The sequence below is a fragment of the Neofelis nebulosa genome, chromosome 3, assembly GCF_028018385.1.
Source record: "Neofelis nebulosa isolate mNeoNeb1 chromosome 3, mNeoNeb1.pri, whole genome shotgun sequence".
Taxonomy (NCBI): domain Eukaryota; kingdom Metazoa; phylum Chordata; class Mammalia; order Carnivora; family Felidae; genus Neofelis; species Neofelis nebulosa.
Window position 1 is genome coordinate 149,957,537 of NC_080784.1, and position 20,691 is coordinate 149,978,227.

Here is a 20,691-nt window from a genome sequence, read left to right on the forward strand (position 1 = left end):
AGGCGCCCTTAGAGGAACCGTATTCTAAAAGGCAACATGCTCAAACAATTTCTGCTTTCTACATGCCTCTTGCTGTCACAGTCTGACAGGCTCTTTTCCTATGTTTTATGAGGTTTCAAATTTCCCCACCTCTGTCCCTATAAACTTCTTTTCAGTTTCCATGCCACTCCCTCTGACACATGCTGCCTGTCATGTCTACTTGGTACAGAACAAGTACAGAACCAGTCAGTCACTAACAGGGTCCCTGCAATCAGGGATACCCACCTTGGTCAGCAGCCCTTGCCTGGTGGGCTTTAGGAAGACCATGAACTCTCCCATTATTTGGAAGTAGTTACAGTAGTGGGCGGGATCATACTGATATTCTCTCAAGTACCACCGCTCTGTAACTCTAAAAACATTTCCTTTCTCATAATTTTAAGTCATGCTATCTTACACTACTGACTTCCCAAAATAAATGTTACAGCTCACACTTGAGCCACTTTACCCTAGAGGAAGAAGTTTCCATGTTAATAAGGTTTGGGTGGAAAAACAACAGTTCAGATATCCTACAAAACTCATTAAAATTTTTTTTGTTTTAATGTTTATTTTTGAGAGAGAGACAGGGTGTGAGCAGGGGAGGGGTAGAGAGAGAGAGGGAGACACAGAATCCAAAGCAGGCTCCAGGTGCTGACCTGTCAGCACAGAGCCTGACTCAGGGCTGGAACTCCTGAACCACGAGATCAGGACCTGAGCTGAAGTCAGATGCCCAATCGACTGAGCCACCCAGGCACCCCTAAAATGGGGTTCTTTAGGGCGCCTGGCTGGCTCAGTCGGTAGAGCCTGTGATTCTTGATCTTGGGGTTGTGAGTTTGAGCCCCACACTGGATGTAGAGCTTACTTACTTACTTACATACATAAATAGGGACTCTTTAATTTATGATGGAGACTCATTACCTTTTGTACAATGATAAAAAGGCACTGTATCTTTTAGGCAACACTTAATTATTTAAGGAATTTTCAAGTATGTTAGACAACAAGAAAATATCATTATTTCATCCAGTTAATCCTGCTACGTTATTCTCCCAGACTTTTTACTACCTATAACCTATACTAGAAGAATATGTTCTCTTAGCTTCTTTGTAAGATTCCATCTCTTTAACACAGATTTCTGCTAAACAAAAAGGAAAAAGATGCAAGACAGAATAAGTCAAGTGAATATGTTTTGAGGCCAATACTAATCTTTTAGCTCCAAAAGTTGCTTTCTTTGCCACTTTTGCTCTGCTCTCTCTCTCACCAAACTTACTGCTTTCTACCTAAACTGATTTAATGCTTTGGTGAGGGAGCATACAGTGATTAAGAACATGAGCTGTGACACCACACTATGCAGGAATATGAATTCATTCTGTCCTTCACTTAAAAAACTGCAATATAAACAAATATTGAATCATTATGCTGTATACCTGAAATTAATGTAGTGTTATACGTCAGTTGTGCCTCACTAAAAATAAACAAACAAAACACCTCTGGGGATAGGGCCAGAAATCTGTGCTAACAAGATGTCCAGGTGATTGACAGGTGCAAAATTTGAGTTAAGAACTATTCTAAAACCACAGAATCTGTGTCTCCAGATTTGCAAATGCAAATCTAAGGCTACTCTATCAGAATATTTGTATTTTACAATAATTTAGATAAGTCATTTAGAGATACTTAACCAAATACTCTGACAAAAAACATAAGTTGTATACATCTACTTATATGAGTTCTACATGGACTCATTTTTTTTCAGTTTTCATTTTTTTTTATGTTTATTTATTTTTGAGAGAGAAGGAGAGACAGAGCACGAGCAGGGGAGGGGCAGACACAGAACCTGAAACAGGCTCCGGGCTCTGAGCTGTTAGCACAAAGCCCAATGTGGGGCTTTAACCCACAAACTGCGAGATCATGACCTGAGCCAAAGTCAGACACTTAACCAACTGAGCCACCCAGGTGCCCCATTCAGTTTTCATTGTTAAGAGAGTAGTTTTTAAGTATCAGCTCTTCTATCTGTTGCAAATTTTAATGAAAATCAGCACGTACTGATAAATGTGAACTTTTTAGCTCTTTGCAGGGCACATAAAAATATTCCATAAAATGGTAGCCACTAACTACTACTACTATTATCTTACTACTCACATTCTTTCTTTGTAGCTGTTTGGATTACAGAACGACAGTAAAGCTTCTTTCATCTAATGGAGAGCCTTTTAGGATCCTCTAGTATCCAAAATGAAGCTAAGACCAGAAATAAGAAAATAGAAAACTCTGTCTATAAAGAATTAACCTACGATTATCAAGAGGGGGGCAGTCAAAACAAAGTCTCAAAGATTACATCTAATATTCTGAAATTGTTGTTTTGTCAATCAGAGTGTGAGCTTTTTGATAATGCCGGGCCAGAAGTGTAAGTAAAACAAATGAAAGGAAGCAGAAGGGGAGAAATTGGTTGGGAAGACAAACTGTGATAATTTAGGCAGCAGTGATAATAAGAGCTGTATCAGGAAAGGAAGCAGCAGACAGGCTCTTGTAGCCAAAGGATGCAGGAATTGGGGGAATTGGGGGCATGAACCAGCTCCCCATACCTCACCAGGTCACTGCAGCTGTGGGTGGAAAAGACCCACCTGTATTTAGATACTCTTTAGTTCTAAACTCTAGTTCTCTGGTAGTCACTAACTTACAGTTAAACTGTCTGAAGATGGGGGCACCTGGGTGGCTCAGTCGCTTGAGCGTCCAACTTTAGCTCAGGCCATGATCTCACAGCTCATGAGTTTGAGCCCCTCATTGGGCTCTATGCTGACAGCTCTGAGCCTAGAGCCTGCTTCGGATTCTGTGTCTCCCTCCCTCTCTGTCCCTAACCCACTCGCATTCTGTCCCTCTCTCTCAAAAATAAATAAATGTTAAAAAAAAATTTTTTAAGTCTGAAGATGCTACATTTCTGAAGGGTTTTTTTCCTTTTCTATGGGTGTTTATATCTGTCACTTGACAAAATAACATTTAATAGATCAGAAAGTGATTCTTAACACAGGTAAAGTATGCTTAACACAGTTGGAAAAGAGCTGAAAGCCTATGGATCACAGCATTGTAAATGGAGGAGCCACTCTACGTCAATTATACCAAAAAGCTGTCTTTAAAAAAGTCACAACTCCATCTGCTATTCTAAAAACTACTAGTATAAAGATGAACCTTAAATACTTTTAGGTTCTCATTGTTCAATCCTTCCCCGAATACCTATCAGTTTTGAGCAGATGCCGCTATATTTACAAAATAGAATGGAGTATTTTTGTCTTTTCAAAATTAAAAAAAAGCAATACATCAGGTCAACTAACTAATGTGTATTCAACTGCTAACCAGGTATAATGTTTTCTGGAGTGCTATTAAACAATGAGAAAAGAAAAGAGACACAATAATAGAAATGTCCATGGAAGATAAATTAAGATCAGAATATATACATATACACACATAAATAATATATATACATGCACACATATAATATACACATCTTTATATTGTATATATGTGTATAAACCGAACATAAAACTATTTTTTCCCTTACTCATTACTGCATTTATACATAAATGAGACAGTTCCTTCCTCAACATGGGTTCTTAAAGTGCATCTGTGAGAAAGCACATCTGTGAATGTTTCCAGAAACCCTCATTCTCTGCACTTTCCAGGGCTCAACAAGGCATTCACTATTAGCTATACTCAACTTTACAGTGGGTGGACATAGCAATGCCACCATTCCTTCCCACTTTTTTTCTTCCTTCTATTCCCCTCCTAGCCCTTCTACCATCTCACAACAGCACATACAAATACAGAAAGAAAGTTGCTTCTTTGTTGAGTGCAACTTTTTTTTTTTTTGTTTTGGTACATTGTTGGAAATGGAAAAGACAAAGTCAGAGATGTGGGTTTATTTGCATGTCATTGCCCTAAACATAAATGTTAGCTGTGGCTCTGGGAGTTGGAAGAAGAAACGAATCACTGTCAGTAGAAGCTGATAACTACGCAGACAGCAGGAGTGCCTCTTCACTCCAACACCAAGAAGCCATCTCTTACTCATCCATGAGAAGACTTTTAAAGTTAGGATGGAAAAGGGAAGCATTAAAAGCATTGTACCATGGCATGAAAGTAGATCCTTATATAATTTATGAGAAATTGGTGTGGAAGGTCATACACCAAAGGGGAAAAAGCCTCATGAAATATGAACCCATACATGTCTGTGAATGCATGCTAAAGTTCTGGAAGAAAACTCACCAAACTCAAAAGTGGTATCCTCAGAAAAGGGGGTAGGTCTCCTACCCAAAAGGAAAGTTCACTTTGTATTCAATGTACTCTTGTACTGTAAATATTTAAACAATGACAATAGATTTATGTGTTACTTGTAGTTTTTATAGATCAAATATTTTTTAAAAGGCATAGTAGGGGGGCACCCGGGTGGCTCAGTTGGTTAAGTGTCTGACTCTTGATTCCGGCTCAGGTCATGATCTCATGGTTCAGGAGATCAAGCCCTACATCGGGCTCTGTGCTAACAGTGTGGAACCTGCTTCGGATTCTCTCCCTCTCTCCCTCTCTGCTCCTCCCCTGCTCATGCTCCCTCTCCCAAAATAAACATTTTTGTTTGTTTGTTTAAAGGCATGGTTAGGAATTTTTATGACATTTAAAAGCTAGAAGCATAAAAAATTAGCAGACTAGCACTCAAAGACTCAGAAAGGAACATAATCCAACACAGCAAATCAGAAGCCTTCCTTCCTGCTGTATTTAAACATGATGAATATATTAAGGATATTATATCTAGCACGATTTTACACTGACATAGTACACATTATGAACACTGAAAAGTTTAAGCTACGTTCCCTACACACATTCTTGCTATTCTTTATCAGTGTCATTTAAACAAAGCTGAACTCAAATGTAAAGGTTAATTTTTAAAATATCTGAATACAATCAAGGTATCTACAATAAAAAAGATGGCATTGCCTTAATATACAACACCTCAAAATTATTATATTAAGTACTTTGGGCAAAGACAGTAACAAGAGTTAAAAACTGGGTGATGAGGAGGCAAATACTTATTGGGTACTGAGGTTGAATCTAAGTACTGTCCTGGTAACTGAAATGAGAAATCTTTTTAAAACTGTTTCCTCAGGGGGTGCCTGGGTGGCTCAGTCGGTTAAGCGGCCGACTTCGGCTCAGGTCATGATCTTGCGGTCCGTGAGTTCGAGCCCCGCGTCGGGCTCTGTGCTGACAGCTCAGAGCCTGGAACCTGTTTCAGATTCTGTGTCTCCCTCTCTCTGACCCTCCCCTGTTCATGCTCTGTCTCAAAAATAAATAAATGTTAAAAAAAAAAAATTAAAAAAAAAAAAAACACCAACAACTGTTTCCTCAGGTTGCTCAAGTGAACAGCCAGGAGATGCAGAGTTCTGATATCCAAGTACAGTAAAACCTTGTGACTGTGAGTAACTTGTTCTATGAGTGTTCTGCAAGACGAGCAAACAGTTCTAATAAATTTTAACTTGATTAACAAGCGATGTCTTGCAATACAAGTAGTACGTGATGCTGAATGTCACGTGATCACAACTGAGCCAATGGTTCTCTCTCTCTCCCTCTCTCTCTACAGGATTGTGGGGTATGGTCCCATGTCGCGGTCTCAGGCCGCAGTGTTTGGCAGAAATTTTTGCATGTTGGAAGGTGCCCACAACTGGCACTAGTGTGTTTTTTGCCACTTCAAAGCACCTCTGGACGGTCCCTTGCTTTTCCAAACAAGAGTAAGCTTAGGAATGCTTTGCTTCATTCTAGGTCAGGCTGCATGCAGAGACCCCTTCCTCTGCTGCCTTCTTGCCAGACACATTAAATACCGTATATGACAAGAGTTTATTTATACTGTACTCAACATCCGTTAACGATAGTGAAAGTCATCCTACACAATGACCCTCCTCTCTGGTCTCCCTCACACAAGCCATGAAGGTTTTCAAAGGTAAGTGAAGGTTAATTTATGCTTCTTTATATTGTATATTTTCTTTGTTACTTTGTATTATATTACAGTATTTTATTCATTTTCATATGAATGTTTTTGGGTTGTGGAATGAATCATCTGAGTTTCCATTATTTCTTATAGGGAAATCCGCTTTGATACACAGTGCTTTGGATTACAAGCATGTTTCTGGAACGAATTAGGCTTGCAAACCAAGGTTTTATTGTACATGATAGAAAGTAATACTGCATTGACTCTGCAGGGCAGCCACAAAAAAATCTTTTAATTTATTGAGTATTCCTTTTCCCAAGTATGCATGTGTTCTGAAGTACATATAAAAATAACAAGGTGGGGTGCCTGGGTGGCTCAGTTAATCCTCCGACACGTGGTTTAGGCTCAGGTCATGATCTTGTCACAGGATCAAGACTATGTTCAGCTCCATGCTGGACATGGAGGCTACTTAAGATTCTCTCCCTCTCTCTCTCAAAAAAAAAAAAAAAAAAAAAAAAAAAAAGAAAAGAAAAGAAAATAAGGTAAAAATAAAAACTCAGGACAAGAACTGCTCAATACATCTGCATTGTAAGGTAGAGACTAAGATATCACACCTATGAAGCTTCAAGTCTTCATTCCTGATCTTGATTATGCTTAGGCCCTAATTTTCTAACAATACTTAAAAAAAAAAAGAAGCTAATCCTTAATAGGAGGAAGCATCAAGTAAATTAACTGAAATTCAGATAATCCCCACAGCTGACACCTCCACGGTTGAGCATTTGCTGTGTCCATAAAGTTTGTGGGGTGCCTGGGTGGCTCAGTGGGTTGAGACTCCGATTCTGCTCAGGTCATGATCTCGCAGTTGGTGAGTTCAAGACCCGCGTTAGGCGCTGTGCTGACGGCTCAGAGTCTGGAGCCTGCTTTGGATTCTGGGTCTCCCTCTCCTTCTCTGCCCCTCCCACGATGCACCTGCACACTCCCTCTCTCAAAAATAAATAAACATTAAAATAAATAAATAACTAATGGTTGTACCACAACCTTTACAGAATTATAAAGAATTGATAGGAGTGTCTTCATCCTATAGTGATGTGGTTAATAAGCAGATTACACAGAAATAAAATTTTAAGGAGAAAAAAGAGGCCATGCTTAAAGAACAAAGTAGAAAGCAGATTCCTTAGAAAATTGAAAGTAATGTTGTGAATATTATCTTTACTTCCCCTACTGATTAAAGGACTAATTTCTACCTTGATTAGGCACTCCCATCTTGAGATTAGCACATACTACTCCAACACACAACCTATGGTTTTACTAACTTTTTGTCAGTGGTCAGTGTTGGCCCTCTTTCTAGGTAAGTAACAGAAACGGTGACACTGGACTATTACCTCCAGCTGAACCCAATGGCTCCTAACCTAAGAGAACCATGCCCCCAGTTTCAGAGGTTTGGTGTTTGTTTAAGGAGCACGGGCTTGGTAGGCAAGGAATCTGGGTCAACTTCAGTCCTACTCTAAAGCTGTTACTTGGGTCAAATCATTCAATAATACTGATCCTCCGCTTGATCTGAAAACGTGGCATCCTATTTGTCTCACAGATGTGAGGATTAACTATGATAATCACAGCATATGCACACAGAAAACATTTGACTCTTAATGTCATAAGGGATGGATTAGGGGTAGAAAAGACAAAGTCAGGATTTCTTGGTTGTGTAGAGCAGTTAAAAGGCTTGCTCTGGTGAGAAAAGAAGTCTCTAGCTCTATTTCTGGGAAAGAGATTCCCTCATCACCTTAGGCAAGTTTCTCCCCCTTTTCAGAACTCATACAACAAAGTACTTGGCATTTACAGCATGCCTTGTATCTTCAGCCACATTTTCACACTGTAAGACCCTGTCATGTTAAACCAGATTTAACACTCCTCCAAGTCTTTTTACACACACTGCCTACTCTAGGACCCCGCTCCTGGCAAGTAGCAATGAACAGCTGTTGACTGATAAAGCACAAAGTGAGGTCCGCTGCATTCAGGGGGCTCCCGAGGCGGTGGTATTAAAAGGTGGAGGCCTCTGCCTGCCAAACGATACGATCTCGGGAGGGGCCCCTCCAAAACCACACATTCCATTCATGTCAACTCGCGTACTGTTCCTGATTTCTCTTCTCAATCCCTTGGACGCATCTGTGATATTTACGGGTGTGGCGTGAACGCTCGTAAAAATTTTAGTGGTGCAACCGAGGCCGCCTGGGCGGCGGCGGCGCAGCAGCCACACCTACTCCGCGGCCCCAGCGCCTGGAGCTCGCAGAAGGCGGGCCAACGGGGCTGCCGGGTCTCTGGGCGCCGCCCCCTCCTCGGCTCCTACGGGAAAGGCACCCAGCCTGGGACCGGGGGCTGGGACCCGGCGAGCACGTGGGAGGCTGGCGAGGACGAGCGTCCGGCCCAGGAGGGGAGGGGAAGCCGAGCCGGGCGGGAGCCAGCGGCCTGGGGAGACTCCGAGGTAAAACAGTCCGGCGCCCGGACCGCGGCAGCCCCCCTGCACCCTTCCCGGCCGAGTCCCCCCTTCCCGCCGCCACTCACGGTGCTTGCCGCCGCCGCCGCCGCCGCCGCCGCCGCTCGGGTAGCTCAGTAGCAGGAAAGGCAGCGGGGAGCCCGGCGACGGCGGGGTCCTCCAGGAGCGCTGTTGCTGCTGCGGCGGCGGGCGCGCTGCGAAGCCGGCGCCTCCATCGCCTGGGTAGAGCAGGAAGAAGGGGGCGGCCACTGGTGAGCCGGGATCCGACTGCCCGGCAGGAGAGGCCACCGGCGGCCCCGCCTCGCCCTCTCGGTCCGCGCCCCCGGCTGGAGCGCGGCTCGGCTCCTCCAGCAGCTGCTCCCCGCCCCTCGCCGGTTCCTCGCTGCAACTTTCCGCGCCGGCGTTGGGCGGCGGCGCGGTCTCAGCCATGCTCGCTCCTTCCTTCGCCGCCGCCTCGTACTCGCGCCCGGGCCTGGGCCGGGGAGTAGAGGGTCACGGCGGCGAGCCGCCGCCTCGTCCCGTCCGCGTCGCCGCCGCCGCCACCTTTCTCCTTGGCCGCGGGCCGGCGTCTGGGCTCCGCCGCGCCGTCTACAGCCCGCCCCGCCGGGGTCCGAGCCAGCTGGTGCGACGGCCCCGCCCGACGGAGCGGTCTCCCTACCGGCCGCCTCCTCTCGCCCGCCCCTCCCGCCCCGGCCCCCAGCCTGCGGCGCGGCTCCCCTAGGGGGCGGCGTCCTCCTCTTCCCACTTCCCACCTTCCGCTTCCCTCCGCCGGCGTTGACCTCCCTCCCGACCCTAGGGGAGGAGACGGCGCCCAGTGCGCGTCCTTACCCGCCCCCGGCACGGCCCTCTTAAACTGTCAGGTGTGTTTGCCCTCCCCAGTGCTTGAAAGGTGGGAGACCCGGCGAGATAGCTAGCGGCGTTTTGTGTTGCAGCCTAACTTCAGCCGTAGCACCGAGGCACAAAGATCTGGGTGGGAGAAGAAGACAAAGCTAATTTTAAAAAGGAACCTCCCTCCCCCCCGGGTATTAAACTGTACCATTTGCCTTTCACACAGTAGAACTTTAACCGTTGATTCACGGTTTTGATTCCTGAGCTTTTTATGTGAGCAACTAGAGGTGGGTGTCTTCCTTCTACCACCTCTTTTGTTCCCTCTCTTGTGCGCCCTGTAGAAATCTTGTATTTGCTTTGACTTCAACTCCCTGGTTTTCCGGTGTTCTGGGTGCGCATGAGTGCATTTTAAGCCAAACAGATCAGAATTTATACGGCAAGCGCCTATTATAGGTCGGCAGTTTTCACTTTCATAGTGCTTCCGTCTCGCTAGTAATTGGCCGCTGTTGCTTTATTCTGAATGTTTGAATCAATGATTACTGATCCAGTAATTCCCATAAGTAAACATTTCTTTCTCTAATAAAGACAATTTGCGGTATTATCGTTATTTCTTACGCTGGATTCTGTGAATGTATCCTTGCATTTCCTAGCAGATTAGCTTTGTGTTCAGGTTGCAAAATGCTGGCATAGAATCCATGTTGACTTTTAATTAAAAATCACTGTTGTGTAACATTTTGCCCACTTGCTTTTCTCTTTCTCTGGTCCGTCTTTCCCTCTGTAGAGAAAGTTATACTTCTCTAGGAAACTAAACCTTTTTACTGTTAATATTCTCTGAAAACCACTCTCAAAGTACAAGAAATTAACATGAAACTTCTAATACTCTTTTCCGTCAAAACTTTTAAGCAAAAAGTATTTATTTTTTTTAACGTTTTTTATTTATTTTTGGGACAGAGAGAGACAGAGCATGAACAGGGGAGGGGCAGAGAGAGAGGGAGACACAGAATCGGAAACAGGCTCCAGGCTCCGAGCTATCAGCCCAGAGCCTGACGCGGGGCTCGAACTCACAGACCGCGAGATCGTGACCTGGCTGAAGTCAGACGCTTAACTGACTGCGCCACCCAGGCGCCCCTAAGCAAAAAGTATTTAAACAGATGTTTACAAGAGGCTGATTTCAAGGAGTCTGACAATTTCTTAGTAGCTTTTCAGTTTCTGGCATTTCCCTGACCTGTGGATCCCAGCGCTACTGCCTGCTTGAGTTGTCTTTTGAGCCAGGATGTCTCTTTTGTAAAAATTATTCTATTACTTACTCATAGAGATGCGGGGATTAAATAAGAAATATAGGGAAAGCCTTTAAAACAAGATTTGGCATAGGGTAAAATAATTATTATAAGCTATATTTCATCACCGTGGCAAAACAGCATATAATTTACAGTAGTAAAACAAAACTGAGAGTAAAAAAAAAAAACTTTTCATTGTATCTTTAGGTTGTTTGGACCTTTTCTTGTAAGCCTTGGTGAAGGTGCGAGTCTTAATAAAAACACACTTGCCTTTTAGGAATTACAAACTGTAATACCTTGAAGAGAAAAACAAAGATTCCAGATGTATTGCATGGTTTTAATGTCCATCCTTCACTGGATCTTTTATCTTGTTTTTGCATGCAGAAAATTTTAAGTATTTTAGTTCCTTCACAGGGATGTTTTGAAATGTTTCCGTAAAGAATTTGACAGGAATATACACTTACTCCTTTGTAGGTAGAAGAAAAGAGCAAAGTCCTCACAAATCACAATCAGCCAAGGGAGTCACCGAGTTAAAGTGTGAAATACTATCTAGTCTAAATTGCCAGCTTTCTCCATTCTAGTTTGTTAAGGTCCCTAGAGGTATTAGAAATATCGACATGCTGTGGAATTTTGCAGCGTATTGTGTGTGTGTGTGTGTGTGTGTACCTCTCTGCATTTAAAAGCAGTTATATTTATGCTTTATGTCATTAATTAAGTGGCAGTGTAATGAATATAGAAAACCAGTTGAAGTATGAGTCCTTTAAAATTTATAGGTAAGGCTGTTTATGAGCCTTTTCTTTAAAGGTAGATGGTACTCCAAGTTCCTAGTTGCTTATGCTTTTAGCTTTTGGATCAATAATATAGTCACAGCTCTGCATAAGCTTTAGTGCAATAAGAGTCGATTCAGCTGCTACACACATTTAGGGAAGCCAAGATTATAAAAACAAGCCTAAACATGTTACTTCTTGAAAATCCACAGAACATCTTACTATACTGTTTTAAAGTGACAAAATCCAAGCCACTGTGAGAATCAAGCCTTATTAATTTTCTTCTGAAATAAAGCAAGACATTCTTTTCAACTTACCTACATTTTCTTTTTAGGTTTCCATCTTTTATTTTTTTGGAAACTCTTTGGTGATCTTAAGGATGGACACTTAGATGATAGGACAAAACTTTTTAGAGATCAATGTCATGGGTGTACTTTTAGCATAAGCTATTTATTTATTTGTTTATTTTTAGAAAGTGAGAGTGTGTGCGAGTGGGGGAGGGGCAGAAGGGGAGAGAGAGAGAGAGAGAGAGAGAGAGAGAGGGAGAGAGAATCTCAAGCAGGCTCCATGCTTACCTTGGAGCCGGCATGGGTCTTGATCCCATGACTGCAAGATGATAGCATAAGCTTTTTAGAGCTATGACAAGAGAAAAAATACCTCTTAGAAACAGTTGAAACGGTTTTGTCTTTTTTTTTTTTTTTTTCCGGTGTAGTATATAAGCTTGTTATCATTTAAAAATAATGGTTTCCTTGAGCTGTTTATGTTTCATTGTGTGGTACTTGGGAAAAGACTTATTTGAAAATAATACACTCAATTTAACACTTCATGTTTAACTTCTGGTTTTATTTTTTTAAACTTTTTTTTAACGTTTATTTTTGAGGGAGAGAGACATAGCACAAGCAGGGGAGGGGCAGAGAGAGAGAGAGAGAGAGAGAGAGAGAGAGAGAGAGAGACAGAATTTGAAGCAGACTCCAGGCTCTGAGCTGTCAGCACGGAGCCCGACATGGGGCTCCAACTCATGAGCTGTGAGATCATGACCTGAGCCGAAGTCAGATGTTTAACCGACTGAGCCACCCAGGTGCCCCAACTTCTGATTTTATAAGTGCAGAAATTTATTTATACCATTTAATGTAAAGCTTCAGTGTGAAAGCTCTCTGTAGAGTCTACTTAGCTTTACTTTTCAATCACAAGATTTTGATCACTGTTACTAACTTACTTTGGCAAAATATTAATTACAAAAATACTTCAATATATATGTTCTCTCCATGTTTATTTTATCTCTAATAGTCTTAGAAATATAAGCACTACTTGTAATGCAATTTTTTTTTTTTTTTTTTTGAAAGAGAGAATGGGAACTCGAGCACTTCGGGGAGAGGGGCAGAGGAAGCAAGAGGGAATCTTAAGCAGGCGCCACTATCAGCGCAGAACTGGTCTGGGGCTCCATCCAACAACTGGGATCATGACCTGAGCTGAAATCAAGAATTGGACATTTAACCGACTGAGCCACCTTGGTGTCCCAGAATGCACTCTTAAGAAATTATTTCTCTTAAGCAATATATTTAACCAAGTCACACAATGGCAGTTTTATTTGGGTGGGAGAAATATGGATGTGTTTTTCCATTTTTCTACTTTCCTGTATTTGCAAGTAGTCTATAATGAACGCATTACCTTTATCATAGAAAATAAAACATGTTGAGGGATGATTTGGGTTAAGTTTGATAATTATACTTTTTTTTTTTTTTATGAAGATCTAATAGCAAAGAGCAAAGTGGTGTTCCTTGTGTTTGCTGTGAAGTAGAGTTCAACTGCCCTACTGTAGAGAAGCTTATCATATATATTTTGTGTCAGCTTGGAGTTTTAATATCTCAATAGTGTTGTTGAAACTATCTGGTTGTTTGCTTTTCTGACCTATGACTTTATTCGCCATTTGTTCTGCTTCTCATACATTCTTTAAATTCTCTTTTAAATTTCTGTGAAATCTGTCCCTTAATTAGTTTTCTCTGCTTTAACTGAAATCTTCTTTTCTTGCCTTTATTATTGCAAAGGACCCCTAGCTGGTTTTCCTGTCTCTGTTTTTAATCTATTCCCATCCCATTGCTCTATAGCAGTTAGAATGAGTGATTATCTGAAGGTTGATCTAATTATGTCACACAGATTCTTAAAAACCTTGCTTGCCTTCTCCATATCTGGGATCCAGTCTAAGGTCTTTCATGATCTAACCCCTCCCCATCTTTTCAATATTATCTCCCAACCTTGCTTTGCCCTTGTTGCTTTGGATTAACTTAAATGTTTGGCATTACCCATATTGCTACACTCACTCTTCCTCCAAGATTCTATCAAGTAGAACTTCTCTGCCTTCCTTATGTAAGAGGTACATGCCTCTTTTCAGGTTCCATAGCATACTAACTAAGCAGTTAATCACTCCAACTGCAACATGTCCATCTCTTCCACCAATGTATCTACTCTCAAGGTTGACATCTTTGAGTTTCTCCTTTTTACAACACAACAGGTTTGCTCCTCTGGTAGTTCTCAGGCCACCTCCCTCACCAGCAATAAAAATCCCTTTCCTCTTTCTAAAATCTTCTTAAGGGGCACCTGGGTGGCTCAGAAGGTTGGTTGAGCTTCCGACTTCAGTTCAGGTCATGATCTCACTGTTAGTGAGTTTGAGCCCCACATTGGGCTTGCTGCTGTCAACCTGTCAGCGCAGAGCCTGCTTAGGATCTTCTGGCCCCCTCCCTCTGTTCCCCCGCTTGCACTCTCTCAAAAACAAACATTTTATTTATTTTTAATGTTTTTAAATTTACATTTATTTATTTTTGAGAGACAGAGAGAGACAGAACACAAGTGGGGGAGGGGCAGAGAGAGAAGGAGACACAGAATCGGAAGCAGGCTCTGAGCGGAGCCGTCAGCACAGAGCCCAACACGAGACTCAAACCCACAAATTGTGAGATCATGACGTGAGCCGAAGTCGATGCTTAACCAACTGAGCTACCCAGGCTCCCCAAAACAAATAAATATTTAAAAAAATAATATCTTCTCAAAATTCTGTGCCATCAGGACCCTGAATAAAAAAATGATTCAGAGAAGTTGGACTCAAAATGAAGTCTAAGGAATAAACTTATTTATTTAGCCTTAATTTCCCTTTATGTGTATTTTTGAATGTGGTGTGATTAGAAATGTAATGGGGTGCCTGGGTGGCTCAGTTGGTTAAACATCCGACTTTGGTTCAGGGTGAATTGGAGCCCTGTTTTCAGGCTCTATGCTGACAGCTCAGAGCCTAGAACCTGCTTCAGATTCTGTGTCTCCCTGGCTCTCTGCCCCTCCCCTGCTCATGCTCTGTCTCTCAAAAATAAATAAAACGTTAAAAAAAAAATGTAAGTACAGTTGACCTTTGACAATATGGGTTTGAACTGTGCAGGTACTCTTATCTGAGGATTTTTTGAATAAATTGAGTCCAGATTGGTGAGTGTATTTTCTCTTCCTTTTCTTTAGTTTACTTACTTTATTGTAAGAATATAGTATGTAATAACATATAACATAAAAATAGATGTTAACCGACTGTTTACGTTATCAGTAAGGCTTCTGGTCAACAGTAGGCTATTATTAGTAGTTAAGTATTTGGGAATTCAAAAATGATACATGGATTTTCAACTGTAAGGGCAGGTGGGGCGGGGGCCAGGGAGTGTTGGCATCCTCAATCCTCCTGTTGTTCAAGTGTCAACTGTATGTCTAAAAGAGCTCATTTAATAAGTATAAAAAATTATGGGTGTTAATAAAGTTTTGTTTAGTCATCTACTTATTTTGAATATACTCCTGTCCCACCCATGGTAAGGTGATCTCCTAATATATTAACATAGGCCATTTAACATAGGCCATTTAAAGCAATGCTTAAGGATAAAAGGAACAGTCCCCTAGTGTAAAGTTTCCTGAGGCCCAAGGACTTCTAGCTTCAGAGAGTCCAGGAACCCACTTGTGGTATGTAAAATGTGATTAAGCCTACGTTATTGTACTGAGGGGCGGGGGATGGGGAAGGTCCATTGCTTTCAACAGATTCTCACGGGACTAAGTTTGAGGTTTTGTAGTCCCATCTTAATACCACCCCATATTTCATTCTTGTAATTAATTTCAGTCATGTCCCTGTTATTAGCTAAGAGAAACCTAAAACTGGTGTGCCCAGGGCAGTGTTTCCCGAAGTGTATTCTGTAGACCATCTGGATCAGGATCATCTGAGGTCCCTGTTAAAAATAGAAGTCCCCAAATCAACACCAAGTCAGCTAAATCAGAATCTGTGATAGTAGGGCACAGAAATCTGCTTTTTAAACCTACCACATTAGGCACTCTGGATATGATAGATCCAAGGAGAAAATTAACTCAAGTGGAGTAATTTTTTTAAATGGATTAACAGTAACTAACACTAAGCGCTTAACTACCTGCCAAGTGCTGTTCTAAATGCACATTATATGGTTTAACTACTTAAATGGCTATAACATCATATATTATCCAATGTGAGGAAACTGGGATGGAGATTAAGTAGGCCAAAGACACACACTGTAAGTGGTGACCCTGGGATTTAAACAATCTGGCTCCAGAGGTCAAACTCCTAATTGCTACCCTGTATTATTTAAGGCAGACCATTTTATTCGTTTCCTCCAGAGTTTTTTGTTTTGTTTGTAGTTTTGAAAATATTTATTCTTAGTATTTACTATCACTTAAAGCTTTACATAGAAACCCATGTAAAAAAGTCATTTTCTTTTTCAAAAATGAATAAAGGAATCCAGAAAACATATCTGCAATGCATAGCTAAAGTAACTATATCAAATTAAAAACTTTGATATTGAGAAAATATACTTTAAGCAAAATTGATTAATTTTTTTTTTTAACATTTACTCATTTTTGAGAGACAGTGTGAGTGGGGCAGGGGCAGAGAGAGGGAGACACAGAATCCCAAGCAGGTTTCAGGCTCTGAGCTGTCAACACAGAGCCTGACACGGAGCTCGACCTCATGGACTGCAAGATCATGACTTGAGCTGAAGTCAGATGCTTAACTGACTGAGCCACCCATGCACCCCAAACGTTAAGCAAAATTTAAAACATACATGTTAATGTTTGTTGATTTGGGTGGTGTTAAATTTTTTATGTTTCTGTGTTTACACATTTAATGGCAAAATGCAAATGTGTTAAAAAAGAATCACTACCTAAAAGAATTTTTTAAACTATGATTTATTACCTGAAGCAACTTTCAGCTTGAATGATTTGGAACTTTAGTTGAATCCTACATGATTTTGGGGATCATTTATTATTCAGACAGTGGTACATGTTCCTCATTGTTATCTCTAAGATGTAAATTATACTGACCTTCACCTTTCTTGAATTACTTTGGTAATGTTAACATATTACTGTAACATTAACTTAAAATTCTTTTATTTTAGACAAGGAAGGAATAGGCAACTCCAGCTACTCCTCAGAGATGGAATTTATTTTTTTGTGTCAGATATGTGAGTATAATTATTCAAGTTACCGAAGTTATTTTTTATGTTTAGGATCACAAAAACTAATTTCCCAGTTTGCCAAAAGCTTTGACCATTGAGGTCTGATAAGCAAATAAATTTATTTCTACACAAAAATTAAAGGATACATTAATTCCTTCATAAGAATATAGGTAAGAAACAGTGGCTTAGAGAAACTATCTCAAAGCTAGTCAGCAGGTAGAGTAAGTCACTGGATCACTAATTTGGTATTTTCTTCCACTTTAATTTTTAATATTTTTATTATCAATAGTTACCCATAGCTTAACATGCTGACATAAAACAGGTTGTTGCCTTGGACTGATGCCAGAAACCAGTAATCTATTTTATTGGAACTGTTACCCATGAGACTCCCCGAAGTTCACAAAGGAGTCACTATGGTAAGTGATCACATTGAGTAGTTAGCAATTTATCATTCCCGTGTTATGACGATACCCAGCACATCTCAGTTCTCTTTGAGTAAATACAAAATTTGGGTGACATAAATATCATATACAGCAGTCTTTGTTACTTCATTAGCTATCAGTTCACATCAGGCAAGGTCATTTTTTATGTTCGGAATCAGGATAGCACCATCTATGGCCTAGCTTTTCCAGAATGAATTAACGTTTATAATGTATTGTGAGGTCTCTGAAGGAGTACTTGATACATTTGGGGGAATATTTAACAGGCATAACTTTTTTCCACTTTCCTAAATGGAAGGCTTTTCTTCCTTTAAAACATTTTTTCCTCACCACAACGTTGTACATCTGGCAGGGATTTGACATAGAAAATCTTTTTAAGTCTAACTTCATTTCCTTGCTTTTTGTCTTGTGCCAGATTTTCTGTATTTCAAGTCACCCAATGCTCCCCTCTTCTTCTAAACTTAGGACATTAAATTTCTGAATCACTTTTACATATATCTACACTTTATTCTCTATATTTGTGCAATGATAGGAATCGCTATACTATTAGCTACATTTCACTCAGCACCTGTGTGTGAGATGTGTTAATTCTCACACTATAGTAAGAGCCAACACTTACTAGGTGATTATTGTATAACAGGGATTGTTCTAAGTGCTTTACATTAATTAACAATTTAATTATACTAATCCTCATAAAAACTCTATGAAGTAGGTACTACTAATAATAATTGCAGTTTATATGAAAAACTAAGGAATGGAGAGATGAAGCAACTTACCCCAAATCATAGACTAAGTGATGGAACTGGGTTAGGAACTTGGATAGTCTAGTCTACCCTCGAATTGGGAAAACTGTTTTACACTTGTTTCTCCTTTACACTACAGCTATACTCACAATACTTCTGACACCAGATGTGAGTTTTCCCCCCCACCAAGCAATTGTGTTGGGTGTTGTACAATTTAACTCAATTCTGACACTCTCTACCTGGAGATAATTCAAGTTGTTACCGTGGTTCTGACTGATCAGCTATAATCTGAGGTTCCCATGACCCCCTTCCTGGGTCCAATTAATTTGCTAGAGTGTCTCACAGAACTCATGCAAACACTTATGTTTATTACCAGTTTAAAGGTATCAATGATACCTTTATGATATGGATACAGGATACAGATGAATAGTCAGATGAAAAGATGCATAGGGTGAGGTGTGGGAGGGTGCCAAGCACAGAAGCTTCTGTCCCCATGAAGTTGGAGAGCATCACCCTCCCAGTGTGGATGCATTCACCCATCTGGAAGCTCCTTTGAACTTCATACTATTGGGATTTTACGGAGGCTTTTTCACATAAGCATAATCAATCATCAGTTCCATTTCCAACCTCTCTCCCCTCTCCAGAGAACGGGGAGTGGGGCTGAAAATTCCAAGCTTACAATTATGGCCTGGTCTTTCTGGTGAGCCATCACCATCATCCAAAAGCCATGCTAGGAGCCCACCCAGTTACCTTTCAGCTCAGATCATTCACAGTCGTAGGATTGAGCCCCAGGTTGGGCTCTGCAGCAAGTGTGAAGCCCACCTGAGATTCTTTCCCTATCTGCCTCTCCCCTGCTCATGTGTGTGCACTCTATCGCTCTCAAAATAAATAAACATTAAAAAAAAAAAAAGAACAAAAGATGCTCCGAGTGCTCTTATCACTTGGGAATTAACAAGGGTTTACTGTTCCAAGAATCGGGACAGAGCCAATACATATATTTTCTATTATCTCACAGCTCTTAACCATTGTTATATCACCTCTCTAAGGTAGGTATAATTGTACCATGCAGATGAAGGAGTCTGACATAAGTAATTAATGCAAAAACACCTAAACTGCAAAAGCTTTACTTTTTCTACTGTATCAGAAAAGGAAGTGTAGGATGGGGCTTTGAAGCCAGAAAAGCTGGATTGAAATCCTGACTCTACTAAATAGCTATATGACCTTCAGAAAGTTGTTTTTCTGGGTCACAATTTCCTCATCTTTAAAATATGGCTAATAGAATTTACTGTACAAGAGTTGTGAGGAATAAGAAACTAAGTACACTAAAGTGCTTACAAAAGTAGCTTAGCACTAAGTTTTCATTTTATTTCCAACCAACCTCTTTATGAGGAAACAAAATTACTTGACACGTGCTACTGAGAAAGCTGTAAGCCAGAGATAAAGATAATGAAGGCTCCTATTAAGCCTGTCTGGGCCCAAATCCCAAGTGTGTATCCTTTATAAAGTTAACCTCCTGGAATTTCAGCATCCTCATAAATGATACATGGAGAACAGTACCACGCCTCAGAAGGTTATTGTAAAGGTTAAATTTGGTGACACACAACTGGTACATGGCAATTGTCTAATAAATATTAACCAGTGATCATCTCTGCATCTCTAGCAGCTAGATATTATTTAATGAACAGTGGCATAGTTAGAACATCTTTTGTGCGTTCCTTCTCTAGTCCTGTCATTTCCTTTCCTGGCATCATCCCAACTATTTTTCATTTCACCATCTCACAGGCACCTGGGTGGCTCAGCTGGTTGAGCATCTGACTTCGGCTTAGGTCATGATCCTGTGGTTCATGAGTCTGAGCCCCACATCAGACTTGCTGCCGTCAGCCAGTCAGCACAGAGCTGCTTTGGTCCTCTGTCCCCCTCTCTGCGCCCCTCCCCCCTTGCACTCTCCCCAAAATAAATATTAAAAAAAGTTAGTTCACCATCGCAGCATCTCTTTCCTACTGTAAAAACCAGGGTAACTAAAGAAAAATGTAACTTTTTTACTATTTAAATTTGTCACTTACCTAGCAGTAAAACTACCAAATTTTCAGCAAATGGAGTATACAAACAGCAACTGCTACAAGTCACCAGTACAGTATGGAAAATGGAATTTTTACCTTATTTACCACATTGACTATTAGAAATATTCACAATGTAATTAAAGCATATCTCTTTCTACTTTTAACTGAAGTTCCTCTACATTCCTAAGCTTTTACTACAATGTACACAATCTTTAAGTTGACAAACCTATTAACAAGTATCCTGCTCATGAATTACACTTAGGTAAGTGAAATGTGTCAGAACTGTTTTACAGACTCTTACAAATAAGATTGCAAAGGTACATTCTTTTCACTTTACAAGAAAAATGATAAAAGTGTTCTAAGTTTGACTGTTGCTTCACAACCATCTGTGAAATTTTCATAGACTACTACTTGACAGATTACTTTTTTCAACACCTCCGTTTTTCCCAAGTACTTTCATATTGCTTCCAAATATAAAAGTACTACCTCCATACTATTTTTTAGTATGACTTCAAAGGACCAAAAAAAATAATAATAATAAAATAAAATTGAACAACAACCCAAATATCCCCGTCGACAAGAATTTTTAAAATTTAGGGTTAGGTATTATATATCAATACAATAA

At 40.7% G+C, this 20,691-nt stretch overlaps 1 protein-coding gene across 5 annotated transcripts in view; it reads right to left on the reverse strand.

Moving 5' to 3' along the window:
• The window catches only part of RUFY3 (RUN and FYVE domain containing 3), an 80,604-nt gene extending 71,592 nt beyond the window's left edge, over positions 1-9,012 (reverse strand). For all 5 annotated transcript variants that reach the window (XM_058722336.1, XM_058722334.1, XM_058722340.1 and 2 more), the window contains exon 1: positions 8,531-9,012. In XM_058722336.1, coding sequence (XP_058578319.1) covers positions 8,531-8,891 — 361 coding nt within the window. In that variant the 5' untranslated portion in view covers positions 8,892-9,012. The remainder of the gene's footprint in view (positions 1-8,530) is intronic.
• Positions 9,013-20,691: the final 11,679 nt, after the last annotated feature.